Source organism: Sceloporus occidentalis, unplaced genomic scaffold, assembly GCF_023333645.1.
Source record: "Sceloporus occidentalis isolate IW3139 unplaced genomic scaffold, rSceOcc1.0.p SCAF_13, whole genome shotgun sequence".
Lineage (NCBI taxonomy): Eukaryota > Metazoa > Chordata > Lepidosauria > Squamata > Phrynosomatidae > Sceloporus > Sceloporus occidentalis.
In genome coordinates, this window is record NW_028316993.1 from 13,345,238 (window position 1) to 13,367,009 (window position 21,772).

At 42.6% G+C, this 21,772-nt stretch overlaps 1 protein-coding gene across 5 annotated transcripts in view; it reads right to left on the reverse strand.

Moving 5' to 3' along the window:
- Positions 1–21,772, reverse strand: part of NFYC (nuclear transcription factor Y subunit gamma) — a 41,403-nt gene that overhangs the window by 6,035 nt on the left and 13,596 nt on the right. For all 5 annotated transcript variants that reach the window (XM_089478558.1, XM_089478561.1, XM_089478560.1 and 2 more), the window contains 4 exons: positions 13,544–13,653; positions 10,268–10,339; positions 8,040–8,153; positions 6,201–6,296 (listed from right to left, as the gene is read on the reverse strand). In XM_089478558.1, the coding sequence (XP_089334684.1) occupies positions 6,201–6,296; positions 8,040–8,153; positions 10,268–10,339; positions 13,544–13,645 (384 nt within the window). In that variant the 5' untranslated portion in view covers positions 13,646–13,653. Of the gene's footprint in view, positions 1–6,200; positions 6,297–8,039; positions 8,154–10,267; positions 10,340–13,543; positions 13,654–21,772 lie in introns of those variants that run through there.

Genomic DNA, 21,772 nt, shown 5'->3' on the forward strand with positions numbered 1-21,772 from the left:
AAAGTAGTAGGAGTAAGAATAGGAGTAGAAACAGCAAAAAAACTAAATTTGTCCTCTCCACCATACCCAGTGCAACAGCCAAAGGCCTATCAATACAAAAATGAGGGATTTCGCTAGATATAAGATACATTCTTTAAAAGTAAAGGCACTTAAAAATTAGTGAGAAGTTGCCACCATTCATCCCACTTCCATCCCTGTGACTAGCAGAGGCTTCACGTTTCAATGAAACTGTGCAGCTACTTGCTACTTTACTAAATGTTCCTCCTTTCCTTCTGCTCTTGAGATAATCTTTATGTCCCTTCTAGTGGTGCCATTTCTTTCCTCTGTACCAGCGATTTAGGGCAGAGCGTGCAACCAATACAGACCTCTATGCGCACATGACCCCGTTTACAGTTTCACCAGATGTGAAAGTTAGTGCTGGAGAGTCACTGATGGTTTTGTTGATGATCAGTCCAGGGCAGAAGGCGTAAACAACCTTCTCCCAGCCACCACAAAGTCACAGCTGAGAGTGTAGGATGTTTACACACACTGCTACACGGAAAATGCTGGATCAGTAGGGCCCAGGCCAAATGAATGCCACTGTTTCCCCACATAATCACAGAGGCAGAGGAAAAATCTTCATCACAGCTTTAAGTCAAGAGGTCACAGGAGTGAGGTGACTTTTCCCTACGGCTCTTGAAAGCTGTAACTGAGTTCAGCTGGTAAGTCAACAAACTTAGCATCCACAGGCAGCTGAACATCTAGTTCCGAATAATAGTAATAACAACAACTTATTTATTTACCGCCCACCCAATCACGAGGAATCCGGGTGGGTTACAACAATAAAAATATGTGGAATACAATAAAATCCAAATTTAGTCCCTTCCCAACCCCCCTCCCACCCAATACTAAAATTACAATTAAACTATCACAATTTAAAAAGTTAAATACAATAACTTAAAAGGGGGGAAATAATAGGTAGACAACCGACGCAGAATAGGTAGACACATGCATGATCTGTACAAGTCATTAGATGCCATCTGCTATGACAGCCCTCATTCATGCTCAGCTAAAGTCTACTTCAAGTGTGGCAACCTGCGTCCCTTGGGTGATGTAAGGCCTTCCAAGACTGCTTTTGTAGTCCTGAGCCCCTTCAGAGTCCCCAATTGGACGATTTAATGCTGCTCCAAAATCATGAACCGACTTGTGCAGAGGCCTCTGGGAGTGGAAAGTCACTTTTTAAATAGCCCCTTCACTCAGTACTATTTCACATTAAAAAAAATACCTGCTTTTCAAAACCAGAAGTGGACTTCTGCCCATTTTTGCTTCTGAATTTATTTATTTGGGGGGGGGGGGGTATTTTTTGGCAGTCAATGAAGCCCTCTGCCCTCTGATAGTCTCAGAATATGGACCACTAGAACCACTGCAATTGTGCATCCCTGTCTACTTCAATGTCCCCAGGCCACCCCAAATACATTACGCAAAGTAGTTTCCTATGATCCACACATGCAAAATCACTCAGAACTTTTTTGTTTCTAAAGGGCTTTGTGAATGAATGACTGCTTCGAACTGGCTATCAAATGGTCATTCATTCCATTTGCCAGCAGCCCTGTAGGTTAGCAGAGGCTGAGAGGCAATCCTGCCAAGAACGGAGGAAAGGATTCCTTCAGCGTCAGCTAAGGGTCTCTTGTGTGAAGTCAGTAGTGTGTGTCAAAGCAGCTGACCCTGGATTTACTGAGTGGGACTGGAATCTTTATGGAAAGAGGGAAAAGCAATCCCTTTATGACTCTACAAGAACTGATGACTGCTTTGCCAGCAGAATCTGGCTCTGCCCCGGCTTTTCATCTCAATAACTGACTTTAATCATCTCCTCACCATAAAAGAAAGCATAGCATTCCCGTCAGCTCAGTGGGGTAGGAAAGGGATAAACAGACATAAGCGGAACCTGTCAGAATATTTTGCAGAGTGCTCCCTCCCCCGAAAATATGCAGGCAAAGCACAGCCCACCAACTCTACTTGGTATAGCCAACGGTGAGGGATCGGTCTGACTGTTGTGGTCCAAAGACTGCACATGGGCTTCACATGACCCATACCATCCCCAAGAGGAGACAAAAGCCAACCAGGAATCTTGTAAATCTGGTTGGTGCCTCAGTGTGAGTTTATGTTCGTATGTGTAGACTCCCTCTGCTGGTGCTATATAGTGCTCGGTCCAAGTGTGGGGAACCCTTCTACGCTCAGGGCTGAATTCAATTTCATATAAGTTGGAGGAGTGCATTCCAGAGATTGGTGGAGACAAAGATAAGAGGCAGAGAGAAAATGGACGATGGGCTGAAAACAAGCAAAAAAGGAAAGGAGGGAGGAGACACTCCAAATCCGTGAAAACAAAATTCATTCGATTTGAGAACTAAAATAGTTCTCACCTCCCACCTCCACTTTTTTGCCCCATCAGCTATCCTAGTTTTGGGTCTGTTGGTCCAAAAATAAAAGAGCAAGAGCTGGTGTTGCTGATGGCAGGATGTGACCCAGCTCTAACTGTGTGACAGCTAAAGCCATTTCTTGCTTGCAGCGCGGCAAAACATTAACTAGCAATGCAAGCTATTCAAATGTCCAAGGGTGACTTCATTCTGGGCCAGAGCTCTGGCATGTTGCAATCCTTGGAGCCGATGTTGGGAGGAAGAGCCGCAGCTGACCCCCCAGGTGAGGCCTCCCGGGGCAGAGAGAGAACAGGTTTGAAACGGCACCTAACCTGTTCTTGCACTTGGAATGAATGGCCCTGCTGAAACCAGCTCAAGTGTGTTATTTTAGAATTCAGCCAGAAAAGAGGGGAGTTTGAGCCAACTCTGGAGTGTTACAGCCTGCCCTGCTCCAACAGTGGCTGCTGGTTAACGCAACTTGGTTCTTTGCAACTTCCCTGTGATGAAGCAAGACTGTTCTCATGCCACACCCAAATTCTTTCAGATTGGAACGCTGTGGGCATTCCTGCAACCTGTTAAGTCAGACTGCAGAACATCAAGTAGGCCTCGGGTTCAAACTGCCTGCTTTGTTTTTGACACTGTTATCTCTCCCCTTGTGCACTCAGGAAGCAGAAAAGAATTTGGTACACAAGGTCAGGCTGGCTCATTCCCTCCATTCCTGAGGTTCAGGGGAGAGTGTCGGTTCTTGTGCAGCCAAAATAGCACTGTCCAACGAGAAGGGCGGACTGTAGGCGTAGGAGAAGACCAAGGCTTAGCAGCAGTGCAAGAAAATATTTAAAGCACAAGGGGTGGGGTGGCAATTCCAAAACAGTGTAATGAGGACTGAAAGCATGCTCAGCAGCCACAGGGTGAAGGGAGAAACTGGTAAAGAGAGGATGGAATATACTGGGACAGTCTACACTGCAATACTTTCTTTCAGGTTCAACTTGCAGATCGACAAGCTTCTGCTCAACTCCTGAGTGTGTTTTATGCAACGAAAGATGCAAAGCAACATCTCTTGAATGATGTGAGTACATTGAGATGTTTCTGCCAAGCTGCAAACAGTGTCCTTGCTCCAGAGAGAGAGAGAGAGAGAGAGAGAGAGAGAGAGAGAGAGAGAGAGAGAGAGAGAGAGAGAGCAGGCAATGGTTCCAGCATCACTGTGCGTTCCTTTTATGAGAGCCACTTTCAGAAATTCCAGACTTGTATACACTGCCCTAGCTGGAATGGAATTTGGAAAAGGCACTCCTTGTGGTCACCAGACGATAGAAGCGCTGCTGTATTGATGTGGGATTGAATTTCAAAGGCAGTAGGCTGCCTTTGCAGCAATCCTGGGGAGGCAACTACCTCAGAGCTGAGGAATCAGGGCTATCTTAGGCCTTCTAACAGGAACTCTGGGATAACTCCATCCAACAGAAGACCTGATCCAATGTGAAGTAACTACTCCCAGGATCCCCTACATTTCCCAGGTCTGGAATATTCAATAGATATTTGAATTACATTGAGCTTCAGGAGAAACCCAGTCCACAATTTGATAGGTTACTGCAGAAAAAGTCATGTCCAACTGCTATCTAGCTAGCTACTGATTCTTTTTGAATTAGCTGTTAGTCCTGAAATTGTCTTTCCATACTAGCAAGCATTTTGCAGACGTTCATATGATAAGAATTGTTTACCACATTACTACAAACATCAAGCTGCATGTAACTATCTTTTTAAAGAACAGTTGAAGATCACAGTTTCATATAGCAAAGCATAATTACGGGTAATTGCATTTGTTCATACTCATCCCTTGTCACTTTCTCATCTGCTGCCTCCCACATGGTCAACATTTAGACTATAAACTTCTATTTATGAAACTCTGTCAGATGGTAGTGAGTTTAACTGGCACGTAGCTATGGAAAGGCACTGTCTCAGCCATAGGCAGGTGAAGGGAGGAGGTGAAAAGATACCACCTTGACCTTCTTTGAAGGAGGGAAACAGAAATAGTAACTTCTACAAATGATAATATGAAAATATGTGACAAGATCTATTAGAAAATCTAAGGCGTGTGTTTGTGTATTAGAGCGTATAACATTTTTGTAAGTTCACAATTATCTAGTTTTAAGGCTGATTTAATCTGGAGTTTCCCTCGAGCCCAGACATCTTCCTGGAGTGATTCTTCAATACAAACCCATGTGGTTTCAGGAGGAATGCAGCAGCCTGCCGCTGTAAACATCCGACTGAAAGCCCCTTCGAGCACCATACAGCTTCCAGTCAAGGATGTTTACAGGAGCAATGACTGCCTAGACAGAGTCAGGATACTTCATTCCTTGCTGGAAGGATGACGGACACAGGGTCTCCAAGTGATCCAAGATGGTTGGCCCCTTGAGTGGCTAGGAAGATCTGGAGTCTTCTAGCAGATGGCAGCACTTTCTATTAGTACAATTCTCTGCTGTTATTGTTCTAATAATCTGGTATCATACACACTGGTCCAACCGATAGGCCAAGATTGGCTGACCACACCAATGCCCAGGCTCCAGTTAAAGTTTGAGAAAGCTTTGAAAAGAGTAGCTTAAGCTTGCATATGTCCAATCTCTAATCACCTGGCATAAACCTATGGCACTGTGTGCAGGTTACTGCTTATATAACGGGAACCTGCTGTGCAAGAAATCGAGTGCCCAATTGTGTGCCTGGGAAAGGGGGGCAGACAGCACTTCAAATCAATACTCATGCTGCTTTCCACTATTCTTAAAGCATTCAATTATCCATCTCAAAGGTACAAGTAATACTACTTGTCACTCCGACATGACAGAAAAAATAAGGGTTTCAGAAAATAAAATGTATCAGATGCAGCTGACAGTTTAACCAGGCCATTCCCCCACCAAAAGTAGAAAGACTGTTGATGCTGGATTAAACAATACACCCCCAACAGAAGAGGACACAAACTCTGGCAGGTATTTAGGTCAGTGACACTTCCATCTCAATCCCAACAATTTATGGCCCAGCTCCAGTCTGCGTCCAGGACCTGTAACAACTCTGCCCATGGGCCTTCTACCACTGATTTGTGCTGCCATTCCTTTTTTCCTTCAGTCCCCTCTACAGTAGTCATAGATCTTAGTCTGTAACCCATCAATTAACTTTGTGGCGTACATTTAAAATCCACAATACTAAAACTGTGCTCAGTTTACATTGCTGCTTAACTTTAAATCATCTATTATTTACAAAGGCAGCTAATATATCCTAGGTGTTGTACAAGATGATGGAACAGGAGTATTGTGTTGGCACTGTATTAGTTAAGGCTACACTGAACATTTGGGGGTGGGTTAGAAAAGAAACAGCTTTCCACCCGAGTATGAATTTCCAAAACCCTTTCCTGCCACTGCCACTTTAATATTATACTTTTCTTCTTGGGAAAACTGGTTTTTGGTTTCTTTTATAAACAGATTCCAGTCAATCTGGCATCACCTAGCGAACATATCCCATAAGGTTTCCCAACCCACCAATTTGGGAGCGTGACAACATCAGTATGGGCAAAACGGGGCTGGTTGAGAATGAATACAGTGCTGCTGGAATGGTCCCAACACCAAGTAGGACTGGAAGAGCAAATTAAGGCTGATAAGAATAATGGTTCCCAAATAGCCCAAACAAGTTTACCCAGAGAGAAGGGAAGGAAAAGAGGAGAGGGCATATTTCCACAGGCAGAAATCTTGGTAAAAATTCTACAATCTCATGGTCAAATGTTAAGAGACTGTATGGGTGAACATAGCACAGGCTCTCTTTCAGCCTCACCTGGCGTTTGGGAGGCTTAAGCTCATCCCTTGGAACGATGTCAATGAGGAAGTCAAACTGGTCAAACTTGGTGATAGCCATGGCAATGTCATTTCTCTGCAACAAAACAGAAGACCATTATATCATTTTACTCAGGAGGTTTTATAACTCTTGCCTGTTTTTATGCTGTTAAAATTAGTCTTGCCCTGATTAACAAGCTACAAAGCTACAAAAGCATGTGGGAAAGAAACACACAAACTCTTTCACAACCAGAAGTTATATGAAAACCTCTATGGGAAAGTTAATTTCAGACTTTCCAACCCCCTGACATTATTCATCACTCAATGTAGTCAATCAATATCTGAACTTTGTTAAGATTACCTAACCAGAAATACACAGAATTCAAAAATCTAAAGTTAAGGGCACAAATACCATAAACTGCACAAAGGAGCCATGTCATTAACAGTACTAACCAGCTACCTTTTAATTAGAGCTGCAGACAGTTCATTTTCCCATACATTCCTCCTTGACTCTGTTGGACAACTCTCAATTCTGAGAACCTGAGTTTTCAACTTGTCCTCTCTACATCAGATTCTAGATACAGAAAGGTGAAAATTTTGTAGGCTCGAGGAATGAAGCCTCCGGGAAAGCTCCATGCAATGACTGGGGCCATTTGATTCAGAATAGGGCGGAGGTACGGGACATGTAATGCTTTTCAACTAGATGAGTGTTCCCCAAACTGAATCTTTCTGTGGGAGCTTTACCAACAATGTGAGGGCCCAGCATTTAAGGGATTTTTGTTTAAACATTGCCATTCCGATAATGAATCTCTCACTCTTAGGTCTACTTCTGTGCAACTCACAAGAAATCTAGGCTCACTATACTGGAATTTCTCCCCATGTGTTTGCTCAGGAAACTAGAGAAGCGGGATTCACAACCAATTCATCTAACTATATGAATGACTAGAACGGGGTAGGCAACCTTTTTGAGCCGGGGGCCGGGTTGCTGTCCCTCAGACAACTGGGGAGCCGAAGCCAAAAAATAAATAATCAATTTTTTAAAAAAAAAATTAAATAAATAAATAAACCGGGACAAATGTAGGACAACATTTTCAAATGGAGGACACTTTTATAAATAAAAAATGGAGGCCACGCGAAAAAAATTGCTGATTTTTTTAAAAAATGTTAATATAAATGCATGTTTCTGAGGCTTCTATAGACAATTGGCCCCCCTTGCCCCCGCTTGCTCCCCTTGCTCCCCCTTGCCCGCCTCCTCCTGATAGGCCAAAGGCCCCGGTGGCAATCGGCGGCAGGACCAGGCTGGGGCCGGTCCCAAGGCCTCCCCAGGCCGGATTCGGCCCACGGGCCGTAGGTTGCCTACCCCTGGACTAGAAAGAGAAGGAGGAACACTTCAGAAAAAGGGATACTTCCTCTCCCCATTGCTTTTACTTTCAAACTGCTGCCAGATATCAAACCAGTTTGGAAGTCACTAACAAACTGTGATTCTGCTGGTGGTGATGTTGGTGAAACTGCACAGAAATTTAGTGGAGATTCCAAGAATGCTACATTACAGAAAACACAGGGGCCACTTAGCCAGGTACCCAAACTGACTGGCAAGGAATAGTTCCAGTCTAACCACACTTCTTCTGGCCACCACTGAAGGGATGTGCAAAGAGCAAAGGAGATGTCGTGGCACTTGAAAAAGTAATGGGGAAGGACATGTTGCATGCCTGTAGTTGTAGTTCTTCAAGTGGTCATCTGTACTGCCACAGATGAGTTACCCTGCACCTGCGCAGTACACCTTTCAGAACCTTCTTGAGTGTCACAGAAGCATTTAGAGACCACAAAGAAGAAGCATCACCTGCAAGGTCCTGCGCTTGTTATCCTCTGTATGAATCCAGGCCCGTAATGTCAGTTCCGTGATGAATATCTGAGCAGCCTTGGCAAACAGAACAGGTGCTTCAGCACTAATCATCTACAAAGAAAGCAACAACATTTTAGCCCAATTGATATGGTTATGAACAAATTAAGTGCAGAGCTCCCACCCTAGTTTAAATCCACAGACCAAGTCAATTCATTCTAAAATGCCCTGGGACACAATTTGTGTTTTCTTTGGGGAGGGGGGAGTTGGTGCTTAAACAAACGCAGTAAAAGCATGAGCTGCACCTTTGTGGTGATTGTATTCTATAATGAAGGTGACACCGCTCAGAAGTCTCTCCCTCTTGCCGATACATAATGTACCCAAAGAATCTGGAGAACAGCCCTCCTGAGTCATCAGCAGGTTGATATGGGGAAGAGAAGCTCATCAGCATATTGATGGTAAGTCACTCCTTATCCTGTGATGCTTGCTTCTTATAGACATTTAAAGAGCACAGGGGATAGGATGGATTCCCACAGCACAAATGCCATAGAGCTGAGCACAAATGCCTTCTATGTCATTTTCTGAAAGCAACCCCGGGCATAGAAAGGACTCTATCACTATGCTTCTGGCATCTAAACCACAGAGTGGATCTGATATGATACCATGGATGATGGGACTGAAAGATCAACAGATTTCACTCCCCTCATCCACTCAGTTCTCTCTCAACAAAGACCATTAGCCATTTCCCTACAAAGCCCAGACCAGAAGCCAGGCTGGCATGGGTCTACATCAGGCATAGACAACTATTGAGCTTTGATGCCATTTTACCCTCCCATGGACTCTGGTGGGCAGCACTGCCACCCAAGTTTTCATTACAAGTAATTTTTGTAAGTCTATTCCTCAACTGTGCCCCCAAAGGGTTTGTAAATTAGGGTTTTTTTTAATTCAAAAAATGATTAATGGACTAAACATGTATGCAAAAATATACATTCAGCAATTTAAATCAAAGTTGTGAAGTGCTACAAGTAATGCACCCTCTCCACTATCATCCCCTCGGAGTCCACACAGTTCACACTAGCCATTTCCCCAAACTGGAAGTACAACACCAAAGCACTGTGTGCACATGCGCGCATACACACACTTCTCATCTTTTGGAGAGGCAGTTTTGTGTTCAATCCCCAAACGGTTACAGGTCGGCAAATGGTTTGTGCACTGGGATTTAATAAATTAGGATCAGTCTGCTGCATGGTCAGCATAAATATACTAAATGCAAACAAGAAGAAGTAAAGTGTTTTCATCAACCATACGCCATCTGCAAGGAAACATAGCTTCAAGTGCAAGGCCAGACAAGTAAAAATGGTAAGCAAGATGTGGCGACTGAGATTAAAAACAGTATTATTCAGATACTTTTGCCCAGCTGCATGAACTTGGGACATTTTAATCATCATTATCTGAAGCAATACAAAAATGCTGAAGTCAGGTCCTGCTCAAGATCTATGGAAGTTTTTGCATTTTCCCACAGCTCAGATTTTCTCCAATAATGCAGTTTTCAGCAACGCTTTCCCAGGTTTGAGTGCTGCCAAGGCTAGCTTGGAAGAAGACAAAAATAACCTGTCCCCAAATCCTGCTACTAAGGCAACAGAGGGGCAGAAGCAAATAGAAAGACTTTGCACCCACTCCTGCTCTGTAGGGAGACCTGGCAGCACCTTCTATCTGTGCAAAAAATGAACTTGGTCCTGTTGGCAGAACTAGTACTGATTAGTAATGCCACTCCAACTCTGTAAGGAGAGGTATTCTTGCTCTGCATGTACCATTTTAGCAACCATCCTAGTGATCTACTTGGCTCCACATTTCAACACAATGATTGCATGTCATGCAAATTAAAATAAAGGGAGGAAATGACCTGCTTCACCCTGTGAAAATGAGCACAACCAGATTTACACATGTGAGAAGCTGACGAACGCTCCTAAAACAGGATCCATAGAAGGCCCCTGGCATGATGGCCTTTCCAGGTCCAGGTATGACCTACTTCCATCCGGCAAGCCAACCCAACCCACCTGCGCCATGGCCTTTCATGCCCGCATCTGCGCTTCTGTTGCCTTTTAACACTCAGACCAGGATGGGAAAAAGGAGGAGTCTTCTCAGGACATGTTTTCAATAATAAAACAATGGGGATCAAAAGTCATTTATTGCCTTTACATGGGGATCACGCTTTTTGCCAGCTTTACCTTCACATCCTCATCTAGTTTCATGATCTTCTTAATGCGTGCCAAAGGAAGCTCTTGGACTCTGAAGTCTTTCTGTAGAAATCAAAAGAAAAGATGTGTGAGCCAGATATTCCAAATTTAGACATTCTACCGTAACCACAAAAACATGCAACCAGCCTAATTTGGCATAGAAAGATACTGAATGGGATACTGCTCATATTTCCCAAGTGGAGGTAAGTTTGGTAACTTTGTATTTGGTGCTCACCTTATCTTTCATTCCTGTTCCTTTACTACAGGTATACAAGCAGCCCACATTTGTTTTCTGGACAGTATGGTTTACTATAATCCAATTTCATTCTCTACAGATATCCAGGAGGAAAAGAATATAGAAATATATAGCAATGGTTTCCATCTGTGTTCAACCCACAGCATGCATTTAACTCAAGTCCACTAGAATGCATGCTGGCCACCAGCCAGCTAAACCAATTTGGGTCAACAATTCCTTGGGTTTCTTTTCCCAAATTAGGCAAACAACATAATCTTCAAGCCTCTGAACTAACTCAGGAACTGTGACGTGCCAGGGATAGAGTTGTGTGACTGCAAAAGAGGGTATCCAAAAACATAAACTTCTCCCCCCAAACAAAAGCACAAGAAACTAGGCTTAAGGACAGTAAATTCAACTCCCGAGGCTCTAAAATTAATCCTGCTTGAACAAATGAGGCTTGCATGTTATTTTTAAAAAAATAAGCCAGGAAGGAAAACCATTTTAAAAGTTCAAGGGGAAATCTGCTCTACAGCTTCAGGGACATTATGAACGAGACACTGATCTATCTTCCAGCTGTCCTTTAGTTCTCATGATGAGAAGACATGGAGTTTTTGTAGGGTCAGGAGGTTGTCATCTCGATCCTTAGAAGTTGTTACCTGTTAGCTCTGACTGTCTGAACAGTCTCAACAGTGAATCCTCTCCACAGTGTAGCCAACGTCCAAAACAGTTTAGCATGCTGATTAAACCTCTCTGGAAACAGCATCAGTATCTACCAGTCTCCCTTACTCTCAGCCGAGTTCTCTTTTTTAAACTTTATTTGTCATTACAGTGTATGTTCTTAAAAGCACAAAATCTTGCATTTTACTGTTTTATACTTAACATACATTGTACACTGATATTTTGTACTCTCGGCTCTGTTCTCTGTGTGATAAGATTCTGGGAAGTGTGCATTCCAACTGTAGATGAACATTTAAGCAGGTAGTACTTGGCAGGCAAGTCAACATGCGAGGTATCTGTTGAAACCAGGGATGTCTGAAAACTCTGCTTCTAGGACTGAGCCAGTGTGGTGTAGTGGTTTGGTTGTTGGACTAGGACTCTGGAGAGCAGGGTTCAGATCCCCGCTCGGCTATGAAAACCCACTGGGTGTCCTTGGGCAAGCCATACTCTCTTAGCCTCAGTGAATGGCAATGGCAAACCTCCTCTGAATAAACGTGGCAAGAAAACACTGTGCCAGGGTCGCCTTAGGGTTGCCCCAAGTTGGAAACGACTTGAAGGCACACAGGACTGGGGAAAAACAAAGGGGATGGGGAAGCAGGTATTTTGCTTGAGTGATCTTTCAAAACAGAACTGTGACAAGGCCAATGATGTCTCAGTCAGATAGCTGATGGAAATAAAACTTGTTCAGCTCCTGTGTACTTCAATGGACTACACACAGCTCAACAATCGATACCAAGGTCATCTCAACCTAAACATTTTATACACCTGCTGGCTGTATGGCACATGTGTAGCAGTGTGCTTCCATCTGCGTAAGCAGATATGTATATTTATACAAAGCTTTGAGTGGACTGTTCCTACAGGACATAATTTCAGCACCAATTAGAATCAGGGTAGCTGCAGAAGTCTCTGTATGTGTAGCAATTATTATTCTTTCACAATCCCTATTAAAACATGCACTCAGGCAGATGGGTTATTGCTTGACACTGAACGTTTTGTTCACTCACAATGCAACAAACTGATTCACATGGCCAGTGCGTGAATTTTGTTTTTAAATGCATCTTTCTTAGAAAGCTGAAGAGTAAGACTTTGTGCCACGCAGAGCTAAAATCGCAAATCTACAACTTCCATGTCCGAGAGCTCAAAGCATCGAAGGATCACAGCAATTAATTCTGGTTTTTATGCATTGCGATTTCACCAATGGCCCCTGAAAACATCTATTGAGTATCACACACCAAGAGAGGAAGCCTATCTTTAGCCTTGCTGGTTCTAAGCTGGCTTCTTGGGTTTAATGGGTTGCACTAACTTAGCCACTATTTGTTCTCGGAAATTAAACAACACTCTTCTGTTTAGAACCAACTACTGGAACATGGTGGAGATACAGATCTCTAGGATCATTTGGTGAAGAAATCTACAGAGAGCAAAACTAAACTGAAGTTTCTATTTTTCCTTTTCAGCCCCACATAATAATTGCACACAAACATAAGACAAAATCAGCTGTTTCAAAGAAGGAAGTTTTAATACTTCCTCTGTGGCTCCTCTTCCCTGTCAAACAAGACTGCAAATCAATGCAATCCTGACTTATGTTAAAGAAACCAATAACCAAACAGTGTGAAGGAAGCCACAGCAAGTGTGAAAGAGTTTCCATTTCTACACAAGCATAAAAAGACACAGTTAATGGATAAAGGAAAACCTTCTCAAGACCTTCTACATGATACTAGATGTTTTTTGTTTGTTTTTTAAGTAAAGAAAGACATGTTTTTTGGAAACTCACAAACGGGACATATGAAAATAGAAGTGTTTCCCCACTGCCTGACCTCTAGTGACAGGTATCCAGAAACACACATCTTCCATTTAGCTATCATGGTAAATGAACACCAGTTAACACTGAAAATGGATCCTCTGTGAATCTGATCCTCTTCAGCCGTCAACCTTTTTTGTTGTCCCACAGCAATTCCTCTACAGTTCCTGCAGAGTTATTTTCAATACTTTCCCGCAAATGTTTTACAACTGTGTCTCTTTTTGCAAAAACATGGATTCTTGGATTCTAACTAGAACTACCTGAGCTTCAAAAACTGTTCCAAGATTCTTCTGAAGGCACATTATCACATGGATATTACTTCTGTGAAATATGTGAGTTCACAAGACTGGGCATTTTTCATGACGGCACCAGTTTGTTGGCGCAACCTCCCAAAAAAAGACCTGCTAGGATTCCTCATTTACAGCGCTTTATAAATAAAGGTTAATAATAATAATAATAATAATAATAATAATAATAATAATGCTAACCAAGCTTTCTGGAATAAGGAATCTCTTACCACTGTTAAGTTCCGAATCTCCTCCATGACCCGAGGCCAGAAAGACTGGAGGCACTGCTGAGCATCGCTGTTGCCTCCTGCAAAGCCTCCATCCGTGGACATTATGGTAACTGTAAAGAGACCAAATGACACATTAAAAGCGGAAGGGAGACTATGGTTGAAGAGCTGCAAAGTTCACATTTTCAAAAAGGCCTCCAAGATAGTTTGCTAAAATGGACACACACAGAGCCTTTAGCGTCATCCAAAAAACTGCAGAAATTTCCTGAAACTCCCTTTCATTCTCATTAAGATTTTATATGTTCAATCTTGGAAAGATTTTAAAAAGTTATCAAGGGATTTTGCACGCTCAGATTCCACTCCTATGCACCGTGCCTGTCTGAATTAACTAAAAGCTTGCATTTGTGCCAAAGCGGTGTACACTCATCCCTCCATATTAGCGGCTTTGATATTTGCAGCTCTGATTATTCACAGTTTTGATTAATATGTTCTCTCTAGGAATATCTAGGTCCTCCTCTGGTGCAACTCTATGGTCAACTTTAACTAAAAGTTGCACTGAAAGACCTAGAGATTCCTAGAGAGAATACTCTACTAGGCCTTTGTAGCTCCTCTAGTGCAATTCTATGTGTAGTGTCTGTTGGATGTTGACCACAGAGTTGCACTGGAGGACCTAGAGATTCCTAGATAGATATCCTCTCAGGTAAAAACATGGTGTTTTTGTTATTTGTGTTTTTTCCATATTCACGAGGGTCTCGTGCCCCTAACCCTAGCAAATATGGAGGGACAAGTGTATTTAGGATGCATCTTCTCCTACATGAACATTTTTTGTCTCCCTAGATGGCTGTCCATGCTGTCCCCATACTGCCTTGGCTTCTTGTCGCTCGCCCCCAAGAGCCAGATGATGGAGAAACAGGAGACTCAGAGCTGGTAGTCTCCTCCTCTTCCTCCTGCCACCGACGTTCTCTTTTTGCTGCTCCACTGTTGAGACTATGCAGAGCCAGTAGGACCCCAGCCAATGCTGCAGTATAATATACAGATAGTTGTCAACTTACAATCCCACGTGGAACAAGATGTGATACTACAGAGATGGAGCGTGTGTCATATTTGTGTTAAGGTATTCATTCCCAAGCCACACGCCATACAAAATGAGAAGAAATAGAATCAAAAGCTCTGACTCGCCCTACCCATAGAAGCGGGTGCCCACTGGATCTCCTCATAATATTCACAGCAATGCTCTTGCCTCTTTCCTATCAGATAATTCTGTGTGTCTGTGGTGAGTGCAATAGAAAGATTTAATACAGAGCACTCAAAAACTACCAAACTCCAGAGGCTACAGATTTTACCAGCTTTGGATGCTGCCCATTATTTCGCTTCATGAGTCACGGATCCAAATTTGCCACTTGGCACACTAAACAGAAGCTAACTCTAAACCACAAAAGAAAAGCTCCTTTGAGGGCAAGGAATTTCTGCCTACCCACGGTAAGACGTGAATCTTGTCAATTTATTTCAGGGGGGAAAAGTGTGTATTGGCTACAGAGCTGCCATGCCAGAAAGCATTCATTATCCTTTGGGATCCAGCATAGCACCACGCAGGATGGACAAGAAGATTAGGGCGTTCTGATTGTGGGAGAAGCATCTGCAGAACCCTTCTAATAAATGCAGAAACCAATTAAGTAAACCTATCCATTTCATAATGCCTTCCAAATATGTTGATTTATGTCCATGCCACTCTTCTGCAACTGTAAAACGTAGAGAAAGTGCCATGAACCTTTGCGGTTTCATTCATTATTCTCAGCATCAACTCGAATAACACTTCAAGTCACTATATTCTTAGACTCTTATCCCTCCAAAGGCTAAGCATGAGAGGACACAAAATGAAGCTTCTTAGGATGAACCAACCAGGGTGGTAGAACGCGAAAGTTTTCCACATATCCTTTCCAGGTGTTGTCTTGCTTTCGGAAAAGACGTTGGGAGAATTACTTCTTAAGACTTATATAAGACCAACTTCACTTTGGATCCGGAAGGAACTACTAGCTAGAAGATTCTTCATTCCATTAATGACACCAGATCTGAACAGTGAAAGAGACTTGAGTCCAGTAATCTGTCATCTATGAGGAAGACTGCCTTAAACTGATTCCTTCTAACTAAATCATAGTCGTAGGTTCAAAAAGTCCAAGGAGAACACAATTCAAGTTTCAGCCAGGAAACAAACTGTGGACACATTAAGACATGTCACCTCTTCAAGGATCTCTACAGATCTGACAAGAACTTCTAGAGAAGTGGCTGCAAAGAGACAGTATATTTCTAATAACCGATTATGCTACTAACAACTGCTACCTAGCATTTCAGAAGATAGGGCAAAACACTCTCTCCCTGATCTATGAATGTCATGCTGGAAGTGGAGAGGAAAACAATTCAAGTTAAAGAAGAAGAAAATCTATAGACATGAGCTCCTTCTACAGAAGCAAAGCTCAGACCCTCACTTCATGGTTGGTAGGCAGAGCAAGTGTGGGAGACTGGAAAATCCTCCCAAGGAGAACTTAATCCCCAGCTGGCCTTGCCTCAAACTTGGACGGGAAAGGATGTCCCAAAGGACGGTAAACACTCTCTCTGGTCTACATAGGATAACTTGTTCCTCCAAAGGAACAAGAAAGTCGAGAGCAACTACCTGCTTTTGCAAGGGGCAACTGCCAGGACTGGCCGGTGAATTTTTAAGTCTGCAGAAAATGGACAAGGAAAAGGATTCCAAAGTGGTTTTCCAAAACGGCTGCATTCAAGATCTTTCCGAATTTGCACAGAGGGCTGAAAAGAAACTACAGAACGCTTTATTTAACAGTCTGAATACACATAATCATTCTGTGTGGTGGCGTAATGGGAAATGGCTTGAGGCCAATAACAATTCTGACATAAGTGAGTACGATTCCCACTGGCTTATGATCCATTGTGTGTGGTGGGTTTTTATTTTGGCCTTTTCTCAGGAAGGGAGAAGGAGGGACAAGAATTTCTACACTTCCTCCCCCCGCCCTCCAACATATACACCAGAATATGACAATACTGTTGGGAACATGAGTTGTCCAGGAGCAATTATTATGCAGACTATGGTTCACACTGTGTAAAATACTAACTTCTTGGGAAGGGGGGAAATTACAGTTCTAGATAATATTATGGTGGAAAATTATTAGCGGTTAGGTCTGCTGATACAAGTATGTGAAAAAACAAAAGTGCCAGAATATAAAAGAAAGAAGAAAAAAGTAGAAGCCTGCTAGGACTGGTTAAGATTTCTGAGGGTGGAAGTTAAAAAGAGTTTGTAAGTTGGGATGAATAGTCCCTAATGACCCAGCATCTGCAATGCTTTATGGAATTGACAAACGCTTTCTTGCCTTCTTCTCTAGAGCTTTTGGTCAGAAGAAGCTAATTAAAAGACAATTAATCCATTGATGTAAGCTGTTCGTTGACAGCTATAATACATTATGCAGCTACAGAAAACATGTATGCAATTTCCATACTGCATTTGGTACAAAGAGCTGGTTAGGAACTGAAAGGGCCCTGTGACACAAAGACACCCATCAGCTGGGAGCATATTGCCTTCTGATGGGATTTATATTGAGGAGTAGCAAGGTCATGACAGGAAAAAACACCTGATGACAAGTCCGCACCACCCAGCTCCTTGTCTCTTAATCGCAAGCACTAAAGAGGCCTCCAAAGAAGGTAAAGATCTCTGTGCATGGCGCATAGGCAGATAGAAATGGCAGCCCCGGCTCAATGGGCCACTTCATTCATTACACCCTTTTCTTCCAAAAGAAGTCGAGTTGTGGCAAGGTGATCTGCAACATCAACACGAAAGGCACAACATCAACACATAACAACATCAGTAAATGTTATAAAGAATAAGTGCCATTTCACAGAAGATTCTCAGCTCCTTTGGGATAATACCGGGGCCTAAGATTCATTGCTATAGTCAGGCAAAGTGAGAGTCCATCAGACCAATCCTTCCCAAGCTAACTCATGAACCAGACTAGCATTTCACCCCAGGGACCACATTTGTGCCCATTGCCTACAATTGTTTCTTTCCTAGAAACTCTCCAGAGACCAACACCAATCCAGGGACCACCATCTGAGCAACACTGCATTATAATGCCCAGAATCCGCAACAGCGCCTAGGTTCCTTAGCAAAGAAGCCAATGTGGGAAGGGCTCTCCTAGTAGAAAAAGAAAAATTCAGAGTTTTAGAGAGCTTTTGCTGACAGAGAAGACACCTCTATCAAATGAAACACAGGATAGAAAACTCTTTACTGGGGCCTGTTTATACTGAGAAGATCACAGACTGAAATGTGTCCTTATTTGCTTTCCTACACAAAGATGACAAGTATGGATTTAAGGACACACAAACTAATCCATCAGATCTGCTCTGCCTTGGCAGGAATCTCTTATGTAACTGCTCTTTCACTATCGGCCACTAGCGTTGGATCAGGACTTTCTTCTTCCAAGCAGCAATGCAATCCACTCAAAAAGGTAAAATTAATGAACAATTTTCCTTTACTCAAAACATCTATTTTGCACCCTGATCTACTTAACCTGTGCACTTGGCTAAAAGAACACATTAAATGTGCCAATTACTTGGCCAATGCTCACTTCCAGCGATGCTTTAGTGTCACCATAACTGTTAGGGTGCATCTCAGAGTAAAGGGTTTTATTTTACTGTTTCAAAGCCATGTCTAGGAAAAATACACATTCAAACGAACATGAGAATAGAAACAAAAGGGGGAGGGGATCAAAGTGATTGAAATGAAAATATCTGGCAATAAATGTGAAAAACAGGGGGAAAGGAAGGCAGTTCATTTGTTTCTCCCGTAACAACTGATGGAAAAAAGCCATGAATAAAGCCAAGTAACATGAGACACACTTGACAGTGGTACAGTACTTTCGGTGCCGAACCTCTAAAGAAAGCAAAAATCAAGGAATTTCAAACCCATTTTACCAAGTCGCATAATACCTTTGGCAGTCTTATATATAAACTGTTTCCTAACTTCGTAGCCCGCCTTTCTACCAGGATGGGATCCAAGACAGATTCATACAGTGGTACCTCGGGATACGAATTACCCACGTTACGAAATTTTCAGGATACGAAAAAAATTAATTTAAAAAAACTGTTTCGGGTTAAGAAAGTTTTTTCGGGTTACGAAAAAACTTTTGGTGCTTTTCGGCGCGATTTCGCACCAAAAAGCGGCTTTTCCCCATTAGCGCCTATGGGGATTCGGCTTGCGAAAGCCTTTCGGGTTACGAAATTGACAGCGGAACGAATTAATTTCGTAACCCGAGGCACCACTGTATTTAGAAATTGTACTTATTTATATAGTACATAAAAAAGGTATACTCTCAATTGCTTAAGCCTCTCACCAATATTTTTCCAGGCATCTCCACCTCCAGCCCTGTGAGGGAAGAATACAATGTTTTGCTGGACATGGTAGTGTCACCGGAAGTAGGTGCTTGACCTCAAACTCTTCCTGGCTCTAAAAACCTGTCTTTGTCCCAATGACATTTAGCCCAAGGGTAGGGAAAGTGTATCCTGAGGAAGCACATATGGCTCCAAGCTCTTTGGAAACCCAACAAGCCACCCTGAACTCCACAACTTTCTTCTGCTATGCATCACATCAACTGTCAGGGGCATGGAAACGTATTCAGGATGAAATCACCACCCAGGTAACTAAGTGTGCCTAAACATTATGAGGAAGATGTATGTGGATTTCACAGATCAGCAATATTTCTACTCTGATCTCAAGTGCAATGTGTAATTCGACCCTAACACAGGCCACTCTCATCATTTCCATACCTTGTGCGAGAGAGAATGGCCTAAGGCCACAAAGCGAGAGCAGAAAGTAAAAGCAAATCCACACCGCCTTGCAACAGCTACACGCTGGCAAGTTTAATCTCTGAAATGTTGAGGTAGCAATGGCATTTCTGCAGAAGCAACCCCATTATGCCATTTCAAAGCAGCCTTTGGAACAATAACTCTTCTGTTTTGTCTCTGCTGCACAGGGCATCTTAAAACCTGTCCAGCAAAGCTAATTTAAAAGGGTATGGGGTGGTGGGAGCAGATGTGCCTTAGAGTAAGATGTGCCAGCAAATTTGGAAACGTCTACAAGCGTTTTTAAGGCAAGTGGTATCAAAATGGCAATCCTGCCTGAAGCATTTCATTTGAAAATTAGGCAAAAGGCTGTTATGACCCGGCTCACAGAACCAAATTACCAGCTTACAGTGATTCCTCTGGTTCTTTTTGCTTTTGGAAAATGACAGCACAGACTGCTTGAAGTCGGCTGGGCATGTTCCTAAAGCCTAAAAAGCCCATCAACATTAATAAGAAGGAACAGTTCTGGCTCTCAGTGTAAAAGAGCAAAGCCTGGGAACGTACAAGTAATGTCCAGCAAAGGCTGTTGTGGACAGGAACAGAGAAAGGAGTTTCCTCTTTATGATTTTATGAGCTAGAACTCATAAATGCCTCCTTCCTCCAAGGTGAAGGGTCTAGCAAGATTCCCAACCTCAACTCAGGGGAAGAATAACCCAACAGCTATATATGCAAACAACTCAATTTGCATATCTTAAAATATTTAATAGAACACTGCTCTGGAACAAAATGGAAATGAAATTCCAGTCTAAGGCTGTAGCACACTCAGATGCCTTTAAAGCATCTATTAATTTTCCATGTTCAACTGCGTCGTTCTATATTTATCCTCCCAAACAAGACCGGAGTGTAACGCTGTATATATTCCCAGCGCTGGCACTTTTAGAAATACAGGATCATTCTTTGTTTGCTTTTCCTAATCTAGTTTCCCAGCATCAATAAACTGGGTAGCAGGGAGAGGTTGGGTAAACTCGGTGCAGAGGCTCATACATACCTCGGTCCCAACAAGCCCTCAAGGTTTATACGACTTTGCAGAACTCACAAGCAATCCTTTCCCCCCTCCCTACTTTCTTTTCTTTGTTCTAATTTAAAACTGCAATATTTGCGACTTTTGTCGTGTGTCTTTGGGTTGTTTCTGACTTGCGGCGGCCCTAAGGTGAAACTATCACCTTTCTGAAGCTGAGAGTGTGTGACTTGCCCAGGTCAGCCAGTGGGTTTCCATGGTCAGGAGGGAATTCAAACCCTGGTTTCCAGAGACATAGTCCAACCTTCAAACCACTACATCATGCTGGCTTCTCCTTGGCACCCTTTACAATTCAAAATAACTGTTATTTTGGGAACATAAAATCCATCATATATAATTTGGTTAGGCATAATGGTACGTTAAAAGCAGAGTTTATTCAGAATGTAATTGCAAAACTGAGCTTACTGTTTAAAGTTTTACTTTTTGTCTTATTAACTGAACTATAAGACCACGAACTATAAGGAACTATAAGCAAAAAGAAGCACCAATGACAACAGAAGAAGTAATTAATCAGTAAAAAGAACAAGATGAAAATGAAATCAAGACCAGGAATTGTAGTCATCCAATACTATAAGTAGTATCTTCCTCTTATGTAATTTTTAGAAATGATCTTGAAGTGGTAAATAGGGGAAAACCTTGTCTTAAACGGTTTGTTCCTAATAACCCAAAACCCACTTTCCTCCATTTTTCTTAGGAAAAATGCTTTGAGAAAAACCAAGGGAAAGTATGTTTTCCCCCCCTGGTTTGTCCATATCCACCCAGTTTTCTCTTCTCTAGAAAAAGTAGAGCAAAATGAGTAAATTTTTATTTGTTTCAAGTAAAAGGATTGCATATCAACACAAACAAAAAGTCAAAAACTTGTCTTTAAAAAAATAAATGAATGAGAGAAAGAACTGCAGAAACAGAGCCAGGGAAAAAAGTCTCTCTTCCTTATCAAGCAACTTTGCTGAAGGGCAGGAGTTTCTCTCCCAAAGTTACTCAATGGCGGGGCTGCTCCTACAATGCCATTAATGCATCATTACATAACTTGTTTGTGCACCCTACAAGTCTGGCCACATCCCGCCTACTTCTAAAAGCAACCAACACCATCCAACATCATGGTGCCATGGCCCAAGAAGTCAAGCAAGGCAGCCAGAGTCTAAAGGGAGTTGGACAACGCTCTCTGGTCCTTCCCTTCGGTCCAACAGCCACACTCCTCTGGCGCCAAAACAAACTACAGTTCCCATATTGCCTTAGCATTGAGCCATGGCAGTTAAAGCGATGTCAAAACCGGGTTATCTCTGCAGTGCGGATGCAGCCTATGTATGCTG